This window comes from Netta rufina (assembly GCF_964035555.1).
Source record: "Netta rufina genome assembly, chromosome: 12".
In the NCBI taxonomy this organism is placed as follows: domain Eukaryota; kingdom Metazoa; phylum Chordata; class Aves; order Anseriformes; family Anatidae; genus Netta; species Netta rufina.
The window spans coordinates 5,340,289-5,361,932 of record NC_140135.1 but is presented as its reverse complement, the minus strand read 5'-3'; the positions used below and the strand labels follow the sequence as shown (position 1 = coordinate 5,361,932).

The following is a 21,644-nucleotide window of genomic DNA, read 5'->3' as shown; positions in this document are numbered from 1 at the left end:
AGCAGCGCTGAGCAGCTCCTGTGTCCAAGGAGAAGCCAGAAGCTACGAGCTCCGACACCCCAGATGCCGACGGGTAGGGAAAACCCACCTGGAAATGAGGTGCTCCACTTCACCAGGACACAAGCCCCTGGAGCCGTGGCATGGGCAGGCTGCAGCTGCATCCCTCTGCTTCCAAGAGTAGCTGTGGAACTGGCTACAAAAATGAGCAGAGAATGATGTGCTGGGAAGGAAAACTGATATGAAAAGGCAGGCGTGGGGGCCAGAGGCATACTTGGCTCTTAGCATGGGCCGAGACTGGAGACAGAAACCCTTCCCCTGCCCACTTCTCACTTTCTTAGCCTCTTGGATTGATTTTCAACATATTGTTTTCTTGTTCTTCAGAATTAAATCATTTATGGTGCAAGTCCTTGAGGTCTCAGGCTTGCTTCTGCAGGTTCCATAATGCTTATCAGAGAGTAAATGTTATTCTTCCTGGTATATCAATGATACATTTTTTTTTTTTTCCCCAGCTAGTTGAATGATTATTACATTCCTCAAATCAATTCTCATTTTTCTTTAATTGCTTCTGATGCCCTTGGCACTGTGGAGTGACAGGGCCTGCTGCCAGGGTAACTCGGTGATCTCTGCACGAGAGGCGAGCGTTGGTCCTACAGGCTGGTGGCTTTACCCGGGCCAGAGAGGACAGGGAAAGGAGTTGCCAGAGGAATTTGCCAGGCAAAGACTCGTGCTGCCACCTACGTGAGCCTACAAGATGCATACAACAAGCAGCGTGTCCATGTTTTACGGGGTTGTCTTTAGGAAATGCCAGCTCCAGGCTGCAGTTCACTACTCCCTTGAATCTGCAGTGTAAAAGGACAAATTGAAGCCAAAACAGAAGGATTGTGCATTTCTTCAGCTTTGTGCTCCCATAAAGAACTGGGAGCACTGGGAGACGAGGGATTTCCATCACTGGGATGCAGCTGCTTGAGGACTGGGTATCTCCCTCCCTCCGCACAGAGCAATGAAGCAGTGAGCATCATCGCCTTGGCCTGGACCTCTGAGGACGTTGTCCACAGCTGTGGCCCTGGCAGTGAGTGTCACAGCGAGTGTCAAGGCAGCTTCACGTGCAAATTCCTCCTGCCCACACACACTCCTGCACAAAGCTGACGCTTCTTTGCGGGCTCACAGCATCGCAGTGGCAGCTTCTCATGATGACCCCGAGGTCCAGCTCTCCGGGAGATTTTCCACTGGCAGCTGCAGCCCTTTGGTCTCCTCGGGAGGCAGAAATCCCAGCGGCTACGTCCCCACCACGGGGCTTGACCTCCAACAGCTGCCCATCAGCGCTGCTGATCCGTGCCCCTGGCAGCCGCCTCAACGTACCGCAGCTCCTGCAGCTGCCTGCCACGAACACCTACCCTGATCTCAGCCTGCAGCGCACGCTCAGCCTCTTTATTTCCCTTCCTGCAGCCATCAGACATCTCTGCGCTTCATCGTGATAAATACCAGACTGTTGAATCTCTAGGGCTGCCAAGAAACGCATCTCGGCATAGCACAAATAGAGCTGCTATTTTTTTTTTTATTCTTTCCTTTAGTTTAACATTTATTCCTGCTATTGTTGTCCCTAGAAGGATAAATAGGGCTGCACGTTGCTAGCAAGTTGCTCCAAATACATTAGGTGAAAGAATAAGGAACATGACATCCCAAAGGCTGTGAAGAATAAATACATAGAGATAGTGGAGCAAAGGGTGTGATAACGGGCTGCTCGTTGTACAGGTGCACCTGTGCAGGATGAAATGAGATCGAGTCATCTCCAGGCTGCAGGTCATGCACCTGACACCGCTCGGATTTTCTTCTCTCTGTGCAGGGGGAGCACTGAGGCAGGAGCACGTCCATCACATTTCACGCCAGACCTGCTCGAGGATAACGAGGTGGAGAGCAGGCAGTCCTCAGCAGGCCCTGCTGGGCTGGAGGTGCTCTCGAGCAGGGCAGGAGAGGAGAAACATCAGCACGTGGCAGAAAGCAGCGGGTTTGGTGAGACATCAAAGCTTGGCTGCCATCCCAGGGCTTGGGGTGGTGACTGGTGACCAGCAGCTCCTGGAGAAGGTTGGGAAGGGAAGGAGGATGCTTGGGGTGGCACAGGGAGCCCGAAGAGAAGGGTTGGCAGAGGACAGAGCTGTTTGCAGGGAGAGAGGAGTGAAGGGGAGCTGGGGGAGGAGGGAGGCTGCAGGTGTAGCTCCTTTCCCTCAGAAGGAATCGGGATGCTCTGCAGAGACGGCAGCACAGGCAGAAGGAGGGGAGTGTTTGAGAAAGAAGTACTTAGGTGGTATGAAAGTGGTGAGAGCTGGGGAGAGGAATATAATGGAAAGGGGAAAAAATAATGATTTTGCAGCTTGACCAATAATGAAACCAAAAGAGAAGAGGGAGAATCTGACCACCACAATTACATCCTCACGCCCAGGACCCTGGCACCACTGGGACGTAACAACTCGTACTGTCTGGGAGATGTTACGGTGAAGGATACCACCAACACTGGCAAAATGCATTCCTTGCCCTGCAAGGAGTTAGGCCTTTTTCTGCATCTCCTCCAACCATGCTGGGTCTCAGCTCCTCCGCTCCCATTTGTGAGCGCTTCTCTCTCCTCGCAGGCAGCCACCACGTCTTCCCTCGTGTTGTAAACTCAGGTAGGGAGAGTAAAATGACAAAAACCTGGAGAAAAACAGGCAAAGAAATGACACACGGACATCTCACTGCATTTTGCAGTAAAGCACAGTGACTCCTGTAGTTCAGACCAGTATCACTACCACACATTTAGACCACACAAGCAGTAAAATAAACATCACAGCACACAATTCAGGCCCCCGGGACCCAGAGCATCCTAATCCAGCAGCGATGCAGGAGGCGCAGAAGCCAAGTTTCGGCTCCAGGGCAATGTGGCAGAATCCACGCTCAGCCTCTGCCTTGCACCAGCAGCTGCCAAGGCTCCTGCAGCAGCTCGGGATCATCGGAATCCTTTTTTTCCCTCCCCCAATTAAGTGAAATTTATCACAGAAATCAAACACCGTGGAAATGACCCCAAGGCAGGCTGATGATGCAATTGCAGAAGCTCTCTTTCCTTCGGAAATCAGCCTAAAGCACTAATGATTGGAGAAACGGCCTCGCAGCCTATTATTTGGTGGCCATTTACATTTCAAGGTCTCCATCTCCTCTCTCGTGTGAATCCTTCCTTTCGTGTAATTAAAGCTTATGAGCTGGAGACTCGTTTTTAAGGTACCCTGTTCTATTGATCTGTAATGGCACTTTAGAGGTGAAAACTAATTATATTAGATTTTAATCAACTCGGCTTTGGTCATGGAGGATGCTTTCACCTGGAGGAATCAAGCCGACTGTCTCTCGCCTTTTTCCTATTTATATTTTAGCAGCATTGTTCAGGAACAATGTAGCATCTTCATTCTGGAGGAATTAGTCACTTACTGTATGTAGAGATCTTCAGCACGGAGTAATCTCGCCATATTCAGCCAAGCAGGTATCACATACTGAAGTCTACAATTAAAATCCTTAATTAAATCCTTAAATTAAGCACACACTTAAACGCTTTGCTAAAGAGGGATATAATCTCTAACATGCTTAAGATAAAGTGTGTGTTTAAGTGCTTTATTGAGCTGGTGCAGCACAAGGTATGTTCCTGAGCAAGGCTGCCATAGGTGTAAGCCCACCAAAACCCCATCCACTTGCCCGCATCCCTTTACCGACACCAACCCCACGAGGCCCCTTTCTGGCCGCTCCCACCCGCAATTTATGGTGTGAAAAACACCCCTCAGGCTGGGGCTGGGTCCAAGGAAGCTCGGGGGCTTTGTCTGGTACCCCCACAGACCTGGGCTGAGGCTGACATTAGCCAGAAGTTACCTCTTGCAACTGTTTCCCTCTGTGTGGCTGGGTGGCGGTTCATCCAGCAGTTATCAGCACTTCAATTCTAGCTCTGTGCATGTGAAATAAACACAGTAGATGAGCACTTTTAACAGGGCCCTTTCTGTAACAGTACTCAGGCTCTGCTGTGTAATTAAATTTGTTTTATTTGGGTCAAAGATCTGGAGCGTGTACATTTAGTGGGTGCCTTATTTTATAGGGTAACTTTCACCATGTTTTTTTTAAATATGGGAAGCTCTCCGCTGGAAGGAGCACTGCCACGACAAAACCCTTGCCTTTAAAAGGCTGCAAAGCTGGGGCTGAGCAGTGCAAGTGGCAGTGATTTTAACCCTCATCTGCCCTTCGCAGCCGGGCACTTTGTCTCCTGCTCGGCGCAGTGCTGCTGAGGTTCCCCTGCCCATCCCCATTTGCTCCGTGCCCACCTCTGCCCTCACCCTGCTCTAACTCCAGAGGGATCTGCACAGCAAAAGCAGCTTTCCTGGCAAAAAAAGCAGCTCCCCTGCACATCAGAAGCAAGCCTCCTGTCCAGGCTGAGCCCCAGGTTGCCCCACCAGCCCATCTGTCCGGCCGTGCCACCCTCCCCACGCCAAGCCCTGTGGTCCCCACGGCAGGGACGTAGCAGTGGGCACTGGGTGCTGCTCTGCAGCACTGCTCCTGGCTCCCCAAAGCCCTTACCTGGCAGTCCTGCCTTGAGCAGCACCCCACGCATCAGCCCAGTCAGATGCAGCTTCACAAACGTGATTTGCTCCCGAGACGCTCAGTGGGCTCACTGGGGCATTCGTTCTGCTTACATCGCATCTCCAGCAGGCTAATTAAAAAAAATAAATATAAATAAATAAAAATCAACAAATTAAAGTCTCTACAAAACAGCCTGTGAAGGCAGCAGAGGAACTCCTAAAGCAACACAGTCACTTCATGGAGCAGCCTAAGTGCTGCAGTGAGGTTTCCTGGTGCTGCCCTCCCCACACAGGAGAAACTGCTGCTACGAGAAAACCGGAGAAATTGGGTATTTCCCAAGAAATGCCCATCCCATTGGGACTTAGGGGGTGGAAACTGAAAGAGCAACTCTGCTGCCTTGCGCTGGGGAAGATGGAGAAAACCTTTTCATCTCAGTGAGCGGTTGCATTTGGCTGCCTGGTGTTTTGTGGGTGCTCGCTGCTGTGCCCAGCAGCACCCCAGCACATCCCCAGCTGTGTCCCCAACTCCCTGGGTGGTTTCTCCATACTCACAGCAGGAGCTGAAGCCCAGCAGCAGGCTTTGGGGTGCGCTGATCCGACGCTGCCCAGGATTTGGAAAACATTTGTGACGGCTCTCCAGGATCACCGCTGATCCAGGGTCCCCCTCCCCACGGCGCCGTGCCCCAATTTCTGCAGGTGGAGAGCTTGGAGAGCCCTCGCCCCGCTGTTCCCATCACTCAGGAAAGGAACAGCGATGTTTTGTCACCTCCAATTCCCACGAGGCCCCGAAGACCAAGCCCGCAGCATCCCCATCCTGCAGGAACGCCTGCCCCAGCAGAGCTGCCCGCGACAAAAACCCAGTGCCCCCAGTGCCCACTTCTCACTGGAAGAAGCCAGAGACAAAGAAGCAAAAGCCACATGGGCACTTTTCCCACTTCCCATCCACTGTCACACCCCTCATCTCTAACGCAATTAACGTGAGCCCAATTAAGCAGGAGGGCTGCAATCAGGAGTGCGTGTGTGAGGGGCGGCAGGACTGTCACTTGGTTGTTTCAGGTGGCAGCAATTTGTTTAAAGAAACGATTCCTAATATTCAATAAACGGCAGTTTTAATTTCTTCTTCATACATGATCTTAAAATGAGATTTTAAATTTTTTTATTTATTCCATAAACAATATAACAAAACTCAGCAAGTTAACAATATGACATTTTCACCATACAGAGTCAGTCACAAATATTTAAAACCTTTGCAACAAGAACAACAAAACCAAAAATATTACAAGAATAATTTACAAGAGGATCTATAAAACAGCAAAGCGCTCACAAATTTTCCAGTTTCCTTTACACAATATCACTACACTCTTTCACAACATTTCTTTTTATTACAAAATTCCCAACAAAAGTTTAATTTTTTTCTTTGTATTTTGGTTTTTAAAACCAGAAACTTTTAAGTATACATCCTTTTATTAACACCCGAAGGTGCAAAAAAAGGGAAACCTCACACATACAAACACTTCACAGCACTTTTCTAAGAAAAATATACACTTACAAAATATTTTACAAATTGGCACACTTAAAAATATACAAGATTTTGTAGGCGTCTTAGAGTGATCCTTAAGAATTATACTTCAATTGACTCTACAGAATATTTATAAAGCTTATTCTAAAAGAAAAAGGCAAATAATTTCCAAACATGTTAAAATTGCAGTGTAAAATGTTAAACAGAAATGGATATGTTACATTCATAAAAAGGGCCATTTAATATTCCTTAAATGCTCGAGGGGGGATAAAAGTTTTCTTTAGCACCATAAAACAGTAGCAACTTACTCGCGAGGTGCCTCTAGTTCTATGGAAGTTAACTCAAGGAGCAGTACATTCAAATCTCTGTAGGCAGCAGTCAGAACGGCCACAGCCAGCGCTGCGGGCAGCGAAACAGAGCATCTCCTTCGATTCCTACCCTGCTTCCCACGGGGAGTAAAAGACAAAAGGAGTTTAACTGGAATATTTTTTTTTTCTTTTTTCATTTATTTTATTTTAAAGTCTTCCCTTTGTGCTTTTGAAACTTTTTTTTTTCTTTTTTTCTTTTTTTTTTTTTTCTCCTATCTATCGAAGGGTAGCGGTGAATACAAATTTTATTTCTTGTTTCCTTTTGCACCAAGTGTTCAAAGGCTCAGTAAACGTGTCTGGCAACCCAAGTATCCTGCGGGATGGAGGGCATCCTCCTTTTCTAGATCCGAATTCCCTTAGATGGCTGTTACTCCACTGTCATTAGTGTCACTTGTTTACCTGAGAAACAGATTTGAAAAGCCTTGCTTCTACCACAGACATTGTACTTTGTTTATTCTATATATTATTATTATTTTTTTTTGCATTATTTTACACGCTGAAGAGATAAAGAGGCACATTCTCAAATAGATGTCAGCGCCTTGAACCATGCAACTTCCACCGGACTCCCTGGGAGCTGCATAGGCAAAGTCCAACACACCGAGTTGAGAAAGTAAGACCAAGGGCCTGATCCTGCACCGACTGAAGTCCATGCACCTGATCCTCTTCTCACTTACACTGACTTCAATGGAGTTTTCTCTCGGCTCGTGCCGGGGCCAGGCTGCGCTCCAGGAAAGCACCCGGGCGAGCGGTGGCCCCGGCAGCGGGCGCTCCTGCCCAAGTGCTTTGCTAGATTGAGCCCTCGCTGAAAGAATATGGTCCGACAGGTATGGGATTAAAATGCTTAGAACGTCTCTATTTTGGTTCCTGGCTCATTGGAGCTGTAATGTTTTTTTAAAAATAAAATAAATTAAAACAACCAGCTTTCCTCTCCGGACAGAGCTGCGCAGCACCGCTCGCCTCCCTCCACCAAATACCTCGCTAAACCTGGTCCGTAATCCGTGATTCTCCAACAAGTCTTATGTTAAAAAAAATAATAAAAAAGCAACATGTAAACCTGATCAAGTTTTTATTTTTATTTTTCAAATGATTACTTGAATCCCCATCAGTGATAGTTTTCTATTTACAAAACCTCTATATGCAAGTACCTCCAGCAAAACTGCGGCCTTCGGGGTCGGGCTGGCTGCTGCCGGCTCGCCGTCAGGTTTCTTTTGGGAGGACGTCGCCCTCGCTACGTATTCCCCGAAGGAGGGTCGTGTTAAACTGCCCTGGCTTGGTCTGATCTCAGCCCGTTTTCACGACCGTCCTTTGCAGGCGGCTGTTTTTTAATTTTGCTGCTGATTGTAACTCGCCCGACTGCAGCGTGCCAGCACGGCGCAGTTCGAGAGGAGAGCGCGACCACATCAGGGTCCTTCCGCACGATGCCTCTACAGCAGGAGTGGGGCGAGATCAAGTAGAAAAGACATCTTAAGGGATGCTGCAGAATAAACATCTTTGTGCGGCTTGAATTAATCACCCTGAACAGCCAGGAGTCTGACAAGAAGATGGCTGACGTGCACCGGGATCAGAGAAGATGACGAATTTGGGGATGGGAAAAAGGCAAAGTCAGCATGGGGTGACACGGGGAGCCCACGGGGTGCTGGATAGTGGGCAGGGCATGCATGAGACATCCCCGTGGCTGGGAGAAACAAAAATTCAACAATCCTGACAAGAAAGGGAAACAGACAAAACGAGTTTATATGGCAAGGAATGAGGCAAAAGTGGAAGTGATTAAAATCTTGAGGTAGTGACAGGCAGGTGGAGATAAGGGCCGAAAGGGGATGACTGATGTTTGGCTCAAGGTAGTCACCCTTTGTTGGTAGTGTGAGAGCAGACAGCAGGGGGATAACTTCTGCAGAGACAGAGAAAGGCCAGAGTTGCTCTGTGCGGGATTGGGGGGTCTCTAAAATTTCCACGGTCAGAAATTTTGGGGAAGGATGCGGGATGACAACTGGAGATGGCAGAGAAATTGGAGCAGCAGGACTGAGAGGAGAAAAACAAGGAAGGCAGCTGGCATTTGTGACCAACAGTGTCCTGAAACCTCCGGCAGTCGGGTTACTCCTGGGTTTTCAACATACAATATGTTTTATACCTTATATTCACGCCCTATTGCACATTTCTCGAATGCAATAAATATTGCTATCTGTTTCAGTACAAGGTACTTTATCATTTTTCGATTTATGGACCACACAGTTAAAAGGTTCAGCATGAAGAACACAGCATGGGCCAATGGAAATGTGCTTTCAAAGGATGGTTCTGGGTCAGCAGAAGGGACGTGCCGCGTCCCAGCTCCAGGCCTGACCTGTCTCCATAGGAGCAGCAGCCCGCACATCCCAAAACACGGAGCCAGCAGCTCCTCGCCCTTTGGCACACAGGACGAGCTCCCCAAAAATTGGCTGGACGAACACATTCGGGACTTGTAAACTTGGGTGACACTACGGATGGAAAAGACGGCTCCGGGGGGATGTAAGGGAGAGCAGTGTGGTGGGGGAAAGCCAAACACCCAGGGATGGAGTCCCAGCACAGCGCTCGTCTCCTGGATCCTGAGCATCTCCCAATCCACCCATGCACCAGCCGTCCCCAGAGCGCCTTGCTCTGGGCAGCAGCGGCCGTGCTTACTTCACCTGTTCAATACAGTGCATTACCGTGCCATGCTCTCTCGTTGGGACTGCTGGCCCTCAAGATCTGAGAATCTGCTGGGAACATTTTGATGCCAATTCGACACTTGGCGACTCCGTCTCGATTCCAAGTGGTCAATGAGAATTGCTCTGCTTTTTTGCTAAGTGAACTTACATCGCCTGTTCAGCCATTCCTGGTGCTTTGCCTTTGGCACGGGCTGGAAATGACCTGCTTGGACAGAGAACTGAGTCTAGCCGTGTCCTCTGTGAAACACACCGCCCCTGCGCCCGCGGGCACGGCAGCGATCTGTCCGGCTGTATTAAGGCTCCTCTTCCTCACCCCTTCCTATTGCATAAGCGTGTCCAAGCCTCACACCCCTCCGGTCCCAGCAGCTCCCAGCTAGCAGGTCTCTTGCATATCAAGGTTTCATAAGAAGTCAGCAGCAAAATGCACAGGCTCTCAGTTGCACAAGGAAAAGAGATGATTATTTTTTGTTGTTGTTGTTGTTTTTTGTTATTTTCCTGGAGGGCGAGGGTGTGGTGAGTAGGGTTACAAATAAGGCCTTTTGATAATACATTTAGCATTCAATACTTAACGCTGTCTAATAAAGTCCAGTCATGTATGATCCGGCCCTGATTGGTGAGATCACCAATAGTTCTGGTTTCTTCCTTACACTACGAACTGAATCAAAGGAAAGGCTCAGAGCTGTATTTAAAACTAATGATTTTGCTTTCAAAATTTCAAACTATATTGGCATTGCAAGGTTAGACATTTAGGAAACACCAAAGCTATGATATGAGAGCACTTTTGACAGGCTCTGCATCAAAAATATTTAAGAAACTACTCAAAGTAAAAGTAAATAGCAATAAATGTATGAAACATATTAGTTCCATTTTTATAACTATTTTAGAATTTATCCCAGGTTATTATAAAATATATAAAACTGAGATACAAAGAATTAGCAATGTAACTTTGCATTTCAAATGCTCTTCAGCTACAGGTTTTGCTTTAAGAAAACAGACACTTGAAAAGCAGCTGTTTCGTAGTCTCTAGATGCAGACACTCGAGTTCCTGTCAGACTTACCTGGAGTGGTTTTCTGAACTCCTCCACCATTTCAACTCTCTCCTATAATGAAACTCAACATTTCACCATTATGTTTTTCTGCTCATGGTTTTAAAGAGAGGACAATACAATTTCCCAGCATCGGTTTCAAAGTTCCTTTTTTCTTTGTATTTTTTCCTTTTTTTTTTTTTTTCCTTTTTTTTTTTTTCTTTTTTCCTTTATGAGCTTTAAACCACAGGGTGAATCCATGAAATGAGGTAAGTAAATTTGGCACACTTTTAGTCATGTCCATAAAACTTTTGGTAAGTTGTATAAGTGAACAATATTGTTTTCATCGTGAGTTACAGGTGCTTTCAAAGGGGGTGGTTAGTACTTAACTGGAATGTTTCTAGTAAAATCAAAAGGCATAGCTGCAGAAAACACTCACAACCCAATGTTGATAGAGAAGTAAAAATATATACAATACAGTCACTTGTTCATAGTTTGGCACAATTTTTTGTTGTTGTGGGTAATAGTGCATAAACTACTGTACAACAGTATGACTTTTAAAACAGTCTTTCACAGAGAATACCAGATTAGGTTCGCTTTCAAATAATAAATTCCCACAATTTCAAACTCTTCATTTCAGCACTTACATTTCAACATACCACAAGGCATATTTCGAAAGAAACAAATGAAAAAAACAAACGGAAAAAAGAAACAAACATCAAACGTCTTTTTTCTAGAAAAGGGAGTCTCTTCTTCAAATACAGGAAAAACCAAAAATGTTGTTTCTGCTTTAAGAAGAATGGAGTCTGATTCCCTGCAGAAAAACCAAACATTTTATGCCATCTTAGTTAGCTCGTGTGGAGTCACCACGACAGGATCAAATGCGCTAAACTCTGACACAGGAGATGAAGCTTTATGATGCAGGTTAGGAGATAAACAGCAGAGGGGGCTAGAAAGCACTCAAAATTGCCACATGAAGCTCAATTATGAATGAGTTTTCATTTTCAAACTAAAGAGCCTTTAGTTTAGAGATCTTGGCTTTTGGATGCATAACCTCTTTTTTGTGTTTTATTTTTTACAAAATGTTCAAAAAAAAGTCTTTCCTTTGCAAAATCATTAAAAAGAGCATGTAATCATTTTGTTTTGTATTTCCCCCAATAAATAAGTAATTAAAAACTGAAGAAGCCAAACAGCAGAAAAGAGTAGCCTTGTTAGTTTTTTTTAACCCCAGCCAAGCCAGAAAATTGGTCATTCTTTTAGGTAGCTTGCAAGTAATAATTATTTTCATGCATTTAAAAAAAAAAAAAAAAAAGAATAAAAAAAATAAAAAACCAAAACCCCCAAAAACCAACAACAAAAAAAATAAACAACCAAAACTGTAAAAGGGGAATGTCTTTTTCATGCAACTTTTGCTTTCAGGAAGGAAAAAATGAGGAACAGCGGGCTTAGCAGGTAGTAGGAAAGTTAAAGGGGCATTCCAGCCAGTTTGGTGCAGCATTACCTCAGTTTCTCAAAAGAAGCTGTCACAGGTGGGTCCTTATGGGTCTGTTCGCGGTCTGTTCGCTTTATTTTACAGTTCTCATCCCTCAGTGATTTAGAACTCGATTTATGACGGTACAGTTTTTTATGGGTAGGTCCGTTATTGCCTAAAGTGCTCAGGTTACTATAGTTTTTATCAAAAAAGGGAGAGTGAATGTCTGTATTGTACCCAGTTGAACAGTTGGGGCGACCAGGGTCGCAGGCGGCAGCTTTGCCGTTTTTGCTTGAGCCCTTGTTGTTCGACTTGTGGTTCTTCGCCGTTCCCGGCGAGCCGCCGTTCGCCTTCTTCTTCGACTCCTGGGGCGTCCCTGCCAGAATTTTAAGGGTTTTCAGTTTCAGGCTGTTCGACTCGGGCGACCGGAATATGTCTGGCACGCTGTTGTGGCCGACGGGCCCCCACAAGGGCTCGATGGAGGCCATCATGAACCTCTGGACGTCCGCCATCCCCGAGGCGATGTTGGACAAGATGTTGGAGGGCTCCTCGAACTCCCTCTGGTCGTCATCCAGCAGGCCGGTGGTGTTCCCCAGGCCCGTTTCCGACCAGCCCGTGCCTCCATCCTTCCCCAGCGCCCACTCTCCAGCCAGCCCATTGTGCTTGCCCAGCTTCCCGGCGGCCGGGCCACAATGCTGAACGCCATCGGCAAGCCCCTTGGCCACCAAGGCCGGGCCGGCAAGCTGGGTGACGGCTCTGCTGCCACCCGCTTGGGCCTTCTCGCCATTGAGGCCCGCCGCGTTCTTCCCCTTCCTGGTGGATCTGGGGGCCTGCCTGGAGTTCTTCCCTGGGGGCTTCTCAGCGCCTTTGTTGGTTTTGGGAGATTTTTTCCTGGTGGTTTTCTGGGAAGAACTTTGGTTTGTACCCACATTCTTGCTGGATGAACTTTTCCTCTTAGATTTCGACACTTTGCTATTGGTGCTAATTTGACCAGATGGCTCATTAAATGTTGACAAGCACGGACTTTTTTCAAGAAGGCTGACAGAATCTTCATCGTTGAACATATGGAACTGAAACTGGTGATTATTTAAAGTAAACCCATTATCTGCCTGATCCTCGGTCTGCAGGACCCCGCAGTTCCACTTGACCTTCTCGGAGCTGCTCAGAGCGGCCTGGGCGCTCTCCGGGAAGCCCTTCAGGGTGCCCAGGGGTTTGGTGTCGGAGCCGGCTATCTGTGGGGAAAGGTTGGGAGTGTCTGGAGGGGACATCTCCGAAAGCGACGACTGGCGGAACTTATCGGGTGTGAAGTTGGAAATGTCTAAAAGGTCCGTGGACTCCTTCAAAGGGGTGATTTCATCTATGCTTTGCTGGATCACTAGCTTGGGACTGCAGTGGGCCAAGAAATCGTCATTAATATCATCCTCGCCGTCCTTTTCGCAAGACTTTAAACTTAAAGAACTATAATTGCTAGAACTAACTGACAATGAACCCACTGAATCAAAACTAATGAGTCTGCCATCATCTGTACTTAGTGTACCTCGCTGGAAATGAAAGCGCCCCTCTCCATTATTAAAATGACACGACTGATAAGAATCATCAGACTGCACTTGTTGGCTATCCGGCATGTAATTTTTTTGGTAGAGCAGTTTGCTGCTATTCAGATTGACCGGAGGGTAGCCGGAGGCCGGGAGGCCGTCGGTGCCCGCGGCACCGCCGAACTCTCCCGACAGCGCTGCGGCCTCCCGCAGCTCTCCGGCAAATTCCTGCCGGTTGCTGCCGGCAGCTTTGCTCGCCGGCCACACGCTGCCGAAGCTGCTCTGCTCCATCTCCAGGTGGCCGGGGGACTGCTGCAGCTCAGACTCGGACGGCGGGGACAGCACGCAGCTCTGCGACGGCTGCAGGCCGGCGAACGGCTTGTCTGCGGGGACGATGCTGGGGAGCGGGTGCTGCTGCTCGGAGGGGTGCTGGGTGAAGTACGAGATGCCGGTGCTGCTCGACAAATCCGAAGCGTCTAACAGTGTCTGCAGATAGCCTCCGGGGATCAGGGGTACATTGGTGGTGATATTAGCAGATGGCAGAGGCTTGTCTGAAGAGGAGGTGGATGGTAGGAAAGCAGAATTTTTAGCAATCTTATCCTCATGGCACTCCGGGAGACGGGAGCTGTCTGAAGCACACGGAACATTTTCGTTCTTCAGCCGCGCTGCCGAGTCCTGGTTTTCCAGCGCCGGGCAGCCCTCCGTCGTGTTGGTAGCAGCTTTGATTTTCTTGCATTTCAACCTGGCTTCACTTTTGAATTTGATCCTGCGGAGCACTTTCCTCTCCGTCCCCTTGTATTCCCGTTCCTGCGATTTGCATTTCACGGCAGCGATGCCCGTGATGTCATTTACATGTAATCCGTTCGCACAGCTGGGGGTGGCGATGGCTAATGCCTGCAGCCCTTTCAGGCCTGCATCCTCCTTACTGCTGCAAGGCTGCTTGTGATCAGAGGAGCAAGAGCCCAGCTTGTTCACTGACTGCTCAATGGCTTTAATTCTTTGAATCCTGTGCCTGTTTGCTAGCTTGCATTTTCGCTTCCGTGGGTGAGGGAGGAACGAAGCATCTGAGCCGTTAAGATAGAAATTCTGCTTGTGGTAGAGAGACGATCTGAGCAAATCCAGCCGGCTCTGCTGCCTCTCTTGCCAGAAGCCCTTCAATGGGGCCAGCTTTTCGTATTTGCTGAGCAGCTCCTCGTTCAGGGTAACAGTTGTCTCGTTGGCATCCACTTTGCTGAGCTTCACCAGCATATGCTTCTCCCCTTTAAACCTGTTAATGATGATGTACTTGATGATAACGGGGGGCTCCTTGCGAGAGACTTTTCGCCGCTTCTTGGGGCACCACTCGTCGTCATCCTCTTCCTTGGGCCCATCTGGGAGCCACTCCTTCTTATCCAGGATCTTCTCGTTCTCGATGGAGTCCACATCGTACAGGTAGTCGTCGCTGTATCGCACTTTCCTCTTCGCCCGCAGCCCGTAGTTCTGCTGGATGAAGGAGCTGGAGTGGTCCCGGGACAGGTACCGGCTGCAGTCCTTTATATCCCGCAGCACATCGAAGGAGGACTCCGTGCACGTGCTGTCATCGCTGAACTCCCCAGAGTCCTCTGTGGAATTCACAGAGTCCAAGAAATGGCTCCTTTTGGAGCCCACGTACTGCACCACCTCCGTGCTGTTGCAAGATTTATTTAAGGCAGCTTTCTCCTCCTCCTCGCCATCCTCTTCCTCGCCATCCTCCTCCTCCTCCCCCCAGATGATGCCTTCCTCAGACTTGAATTGAGAAGGGTCGGCGGCACCACCGGGCCCCCTTTTCAGGGTGCTCCTGCTGTCCCTTTTGGTGCAGTTGCCAAAGACGCTGGGGAAGAAGTTGAACTGGGCATCCTCCTGTAGGGCGGTGGTCTTCTCCCGCACGTTGTCCTGGAAAGACTCGTATCTGATCTTTAAGGAGCAGACGTCGCTTCCCAAGGTCGAATCATCATCATCAAACATGTAATTATCCACATCTTCCTCAGAAAACAGATTTACAGAAAGCTCATTTTTGGAGCAGAGGTCAAGCAGCTCAATTTTACTTTCGCTAATGAAAGATTCAAAATAGCCCCATTCCTGGTTGGGATTTGTTAGTAAGGGTTCCTCACCATTGCATTTGTCTAATAGTAATCCCTCGTAATAATTTTTCTGAGTGGGGTCCTCTGAATCACTGTCAGATTTTTCTGCATCTCTTTTGTCCGCTGCCCTCGATTTATGCATAGGGAAGCTTAAAAGCTGGTCTGAAAGCAGTTGATCCCCATATCTCATGGTTTCTCCTGTGCTCATGCAGTGAATCCCTATATCAGAGACCGAACAGGTGTCATAATCCCTATTTATATCCCCCACTTTCAAGCTTATTCCCGGCTCTGCATCAATGCCGTCCTTTGATTCAATGAAGCAGCCCAGGCAGGTCCGGCTCGGCTGCATCAGGCAGTCCCCGGTCAGGGCGGACATGCCTCCGGGCTCCATCATGCTGAAGGGAGCCTTCTCGCAGTCGCCCGGCAGCGACCAGGAGCTCATGCCCTTCGTCACGCAGGACGTGAGGGAGATGGCGTGGGCCGAGGAGTCGTCCGACGCGTGCTCGGGGACATCGGTGAGGCGCAGCGGGGACGGCGGGCTCAGCGAGCAGGGCTTCTTCGAAGGCAGGGGCGGCAGCGCGCGGTGGCACGCCTGGGCTTCCTTCGGAGCGGCCGTCAGGGCCGGGAAGGCGACGGCGGCGTCGCCGCACGGCCTCTCCTCGCCATCCGGGGCGCGTGGCTCTGGAGGGACGGGAGGAGAGAGGGAGGGAAGGGAGAGAGAGAAAAAAAAAGGAGAGTTTACAAACCTCGCAGCTCCCGTCACCCCGCTCCCATTCTCCCTGCTTTTGGGGGCGTCTCTTCCCCACCGCCTGCCTGGAAGGCGGCAGGCTCCTCCCCGCAAGATCGCAATCTTCCACTCGTGCAGCTAATTAATTTTGTGATGTACGAAAACCAGCGAGGTAAACACTCTGCCCCCCGCAGCCAGTTGGAAGAGGTACAAGATTATGTTTAAAAAACCAAAACCATCCGTTCTCTCCTCCTAATATACATACCGTTACCTGGATACTGCCTTTCAAATCTGACAAGGTTATTAAAAAAACAAAACAAGCCTAATAAAAATGTTCCCATTAACATTGGCAAAATTAATAGAAAAATAAGATTCTTAAAGAAGCAAAACATCCTTCCTGCAGCACCTGCAGCTGACACGCACCTGAGCTGCGCTGCTGCTGCAGGGTCGCAAAGTTACAGCTGATTAAAAAACTGGCAGCCTTCTCGTCCTTGTGGATGGAAAGCAGGAGGAAACACAGAGTTTAAGGCAATTATTATTAAAATTATTGTTGATTTTGCAATTCTTCCCATTGTTCCCCATCTTTCAAATGCCTTTTGCATAACGTAAGGATTTTTTTTAATTTAAGGGTTTTTAATTTTCTTTGCCTCATGGCACTCTTTTGTGGCAAAGTAAAATTATGAATGTTCTTTTATCCGACTCCTGGCTCAGCGGACGGTATGACCCTTGACATGGAAATGCAATGTCTTTTCATCCATGAACACGCTCGGCTATCTCTGCATTATAAAAACACACAAATGCGTGCATTCAGAACAGGCGGAGACCTCTGCCAGCCTCGAGCTTTTGTTGCTTTTGTCCCAGCACACAGCTTACCTGGCCGACCATTTCGCTGAAACCCCAGGTTGGTGGAGTGAGACCCCGCTCAGTGCCAGCAGAGGGGCAGCCCCACCTGACGTGGCACTGGGAAGCGTGGAGAAGCACATCCCGGCCCCACGACGAGGATTTTGGGAATCCTACATGGGTATTCGGGGAAGACAAGCACTGAAGCACCAGCCTGCTGCAAGAGCAGGGCACGCGGAGAGATGTGGCACCTAGGTAGCTCCTGCAATCCTCTGTGACAAGGACATTTGCTCCAAAAGCCACCCTACCCATGGGTGAGCCTGTTCCCTGCGAGGATGGCCACCACAGCACCGTCCCACCAGGAGGACAGCGTGCCAAGCCACCCGAGCGCATCCATCTGGGACAGACGGAACGGAGCACCCAGCCACGCAGTGTGGGGCCGCTCCGCTGTGACATGGCTTGCCCTAAACCCCCAGAGCTGATCCCGAAAGCCGCCCCAAGTTATATTCTACCGGAGGCCTCAGGGACGGAGCTGTTGTTCAAGACTTAAGCCAGTACATGCAAGCGACAGTCAGAGCCATCCAGCTTCTCAAACCTTCCGAGCGGTACACACACCAGATCAGAAATGCAATTCAATGCCTGTATGCAGCTCGAACAGACTGCCTTGTTGGAAATCGGTGCTGTTTCCCTCCCCGAGAAGGGTTAAAAAGCAAAATACAGCTCGTTTTGGGTCCCTCCCACCATTTTTAGATCAGAAATGCAGAGGTGGTATCTTTTCCCTTAAGCAGCAAAACAAATTAACCAGTGCACGTCCACTTTAGAAGTAGAAGAAAATAAAAATCAGCTTGGAGCTGACAGGAAGCATGGAAAATTTGAGGATAAAAGAATATCTGTGAATGCTGCAAGACTCGAAGAAAGAGGGAGGTGGAGAGCTCAAAATCAATCTCAAATACTGCATTCATACACAGAGATGTTATAATATAAAATAAGCTGTCTGCAGGTGGTTTTTTTTTAGTTACAGAAGTAAACTTCACTCTTGTGAAATAGAAATGCCCAAGCTCGATTTCACAGGGGCTGCATTGTCCTAAAATCAGGCGCAAAATCAATTGAAGCTCCAAAGCAAGTAATACTCTAAAAAGACCACTGTTTAAAAAAAAAAAAGAAAAATACTGGAGCACCAAAAAAGCCTTTTTCAGGTTTAACTCAATAACCATCCAAAAGCATATGGGCAGTTTTAGCAGAAGAACACTGCACCATCCTGTCGTGAATCAGCTCCAGAAGGAGCCCAGTCCCTGAGGGTGCATTTCAGCAGCCTGCAGGCTGCCCTGGATTAACCGCGGCCGCTGCAGCGAGCACCAATTTGTAGCAAGGGTGAGAGGCTGCAAGAAGCCCCAGCCCTAATGTCACCAGCAGGGAGATGGTGGCACCAGAGCTACCTGGTGAGAGCTCCCCGCTTTGGATTCGGCAGCAACTCCTACACAACGATGTTTAATTAAAGCTCTTCTTAAGTCCTGTTTAATTTAACCTCGTGGATGTGGTACCGGGTTCTAGAAATCACCCCAGTCTTTACTGATTTCACTGCCTACTCGATCAGACGGCTGGAAAACCTCCTTGTAGCTCCAGCAGCTGCCATCAGCTGTGTGCAGTCATGAGCAAGATGGGCTGGCAAAGACGGAGACCTTCAAAATTACACCGTACGGGAGAGCGCCAGCGTACGCTTCACCTGCCACCAGCACATGTTGCGGGGTCCTGACGGGCACCCGTGTGCCTGGAGTCGCTCCAGGTTTTGGGTAATGAATGAGAACAACATGTGGCTCTACACGCTCCCGCTAGGGCAAACCTCACGGTGGTAAGACAGCAGGATCTGAACACGCACGGCATGAGAGAACCGAGTCCTAGATATCTAGCAGGGTCCAGCTTATATGCACACATTGCAGGATTTGTAGGCCAACAAAAGTTCTAAAAATCCATGAAATTAGCCATAAAAATGCCTAGAATGAAAACATCAAGCTCTGCCCCAGCACTGGGTGCTAATTCAGGTCTGTAACCCAAGCTCTAATTTCCCCTAAGTTTGTAGGGACTGAAAACCCTCAGTTAAACTGGGCTGAGACTGGTTTATGTAATTGCAGAGAGGGGGAAGATTCCCAGCAGAGGGGCTGCATAATCTCCTATGACTTTTTTCCCTAAGAAACCGAGCTGAAATCCATAATTCAAACTGAACTAAAATCCATAATTCAAACTCCATGTGCACATAAACATTTCCAACCATGCATATGCATGGGCCAAAGCAGTACTTGTTAAGACCTCAAAAGCTGTAGAACCATAGCTGGAGTGCAGAAAATACCCACTTGCCCTACTGCTCCGTATCATGGAGATACCTGCAAACCACTAAAATTAAATACACGAAAGGAATTAGGAAAATAAGTTGCCTTGCAAGTTGTCACTGCTCCCTCATGTACTGTAATTAAGTTCCTTACCATTTTCTTTCACCCCATTAATCAGGATAGTTTCTTGGTCTTCTGAGGCACAATCCTGCTCTTGTTGGTCATCCATCAATTTAACCTCTTTCTGTTCATTCCATGCCCCACTGCATCTGGCCAACCTGCACATTTCCAGAAACATAACCACAGTCAGTACAATTCCCAAAATCAGCTCAAGGAACCATGAATAAAAAATAACAACAATAAAAAAAGCCCCACAACATTACATGCTGCCCTCACCCTGCTTAAGAGGACAAATGCTATTTATTTAGGCTATCATATTTTCACTTTTCCACTCCAAAAGCCAAGTCCAATGTATTTCAGCAGGGTTAAAATGATATATATCCCCATTTCCTTCCCTGAAGTCCTCCTTTAGGAGGTGGAGCAGCGCTCCGCACTTCTGCAGTGCCTTTCCCATCACCTGAAATTGCTTTCCGAAAGCAGGTAGGCATTATTCTCTCCATTTGGCAGACGGGTTAGCAGGCACACAGAGAAGAGGGAGCTTGCCCCAGGTTAGAAGACAGCAGCTCAGTGGCAGGGTTGGAAGAAAAACCCAGATATTCCACACGACAACTGCTTGCCCTGGCTCTCCTCCTCCAAGTGCTGCCAGGCACGAAAAATCTCGTCTAAGGAGATTTTGGGGAAGAAGTATCTAGCCTCATTTTTCATTGAAAACCCTTTTTACTCCTTCCTCGGGGAGCTGCCCTCATTCCCATGCCACCTGCCACCGTGCATCGGCATGGACATGGAGCAGCGGGCAGCAGAGAACAACCCGAGGGGATGCTCCCAATGAGCAGAACCGTGCCTCTTTGACCAGAAATTAAAGACCGAGTCTAACGTCTGGCAACTCGAGCTCAACTTTTTTTTCTCTCTCAGAACAGGTATGAGACCAAAGCATCGTTTTTTGTTTTTAAACCCACAGTCGTCGATGCCTGATTATCCTGCAGTGCTCCCTGCCCCGGGTTCAGCAGCCGAACGTCACTCATATTCAGATTTGCAGTGGAGTCCTCTTAATTAATGTGAAATCTTTACAACCACCTCAGTAAGTGAAACCTTCACCAAACTTAAAGATGTTGTGACACCGAGAGAAAGAGAAGAATAACAAGCATCAGTAACCCAACTCCTCTGCATATTTACAGGAATATTTAACTAACCCGGAGAGTTTGACTTTGATGCAAATCCGTATTTCAAAGCTCAGGACGAGTCGGTCTGCTCCTGCTGCCCCGGGCTCCCTCCGTGGTCACCAAAAGCTCGCTGGATCCAGCACCGAGCACATTTGGCTCTGTGCGTTCACAGATCTGAACCTGCTGCTCACGGGCTCACTTCAGAGCACTCCAAGAGCATTCGTGGCTGATCAGACCGGCATCTCCACAACACAGACGTTTATAACCAGCACTCCCGCACGCTGATCCCCACCATCCTTCTGCAGGGTGAAGGTGATGCTCCAGGAGAGGCTTATCAAGCAGGGGCACCTCCTCCTTCCCGCGACGAGCAGGATGTCAGGGCCAGCAGGCATCGTCTTGGTGCTGCAAACCTCCATGGGACCCCCTGCCACGGGGACAGCCACACCAGGGCACGTCGACACCTCGAGGTGCAGGCTCCAGCCCTCTGATGGCCACCAGCCGATGCCAAGTCAAGAGGGAGCCACCGTGCCGGACACCTTGCTTGTGAAGCTCTGCAGCTAAGGGACTTGTGGGTTCAGAGGCTGTACCCATGCTTTATTCTGCTGATTTCTCTAATGATGTCCTCCTACCTTGCTGACACCGCTGGCCTCCAGGGAACCTTGTGGTAATGCCGGTGGCAGCTTCGTGCTGCGTCCAGTGGACCTGGTTTCAATCTGCTGTCCTCCAAAAGATGGGCCATGGTTTCTCATTTTACAGCACCAGGAAAAACACGGCCTCAGTCCTAGACAGGACTTGGAGTATGGCCATCACAGGAGCATTTAATAGTAATTGTTATATTCATAAGGAGAATCATGGTAATATTTCAAGTTATCCAAGTGCAGAAACCAAATCAGGATACTACAGAACGTTTTTCACTTTAACCTATAGGACCCAGGTTGAAGGACAAGAGATGACCCAGTGCTGCCATACAAGGCTCAGTGCTGCAAGTCAAGTCTTTGGCCTACCAGCAGAACAAACCCAAACCTGTGGTCATGTCCTCCACCTCCCCACATGGCTCAAAAGCGCCAGCACCACCTCTGCGCTGGTTTGCTGGTCTGACTTCTGCTGGGATGTACCTGCTCCGAGCAGTTTGGTGCAAAATGACACAGCCGGCCTGTTTTCAACGGGTAACATCGTCATAGCCGTATTAAAATAA

At 48.5% G+C, this 21,644-nt stretch overlaps 1 protein-coding gene across 1 annotated transcript; it reads right to left on the bottom strand.

The window, feature by feature from the left end:
* Positions 1–10,809: 10,809 nt before the first annotated feature.
* On the bottom strand, positions 10,810–19,440 carry NEXMIF (neurite extension and migration factor; the record flags this gene model as incomplete). Its single annotated transcript, XM_084294175.1, has 3 exons — positions 19,323–19,440; positions 11,675–15,959; positions 10,810–10,987 (listed from the first exon to the last, which is right to left on the bottom strand). Exons 1-3 carry the CDS (start codon positions 19,396–19,398, stop codon positions 10,810–10,812), a joined length of 4,539 nt encoding a protein of 1,512 aa, XP_084150301.1. The 5' UTR covers positions 19,399–19,440.
* Positions 19,441–21,644: the final 2,204 nt, after the last annotated feature.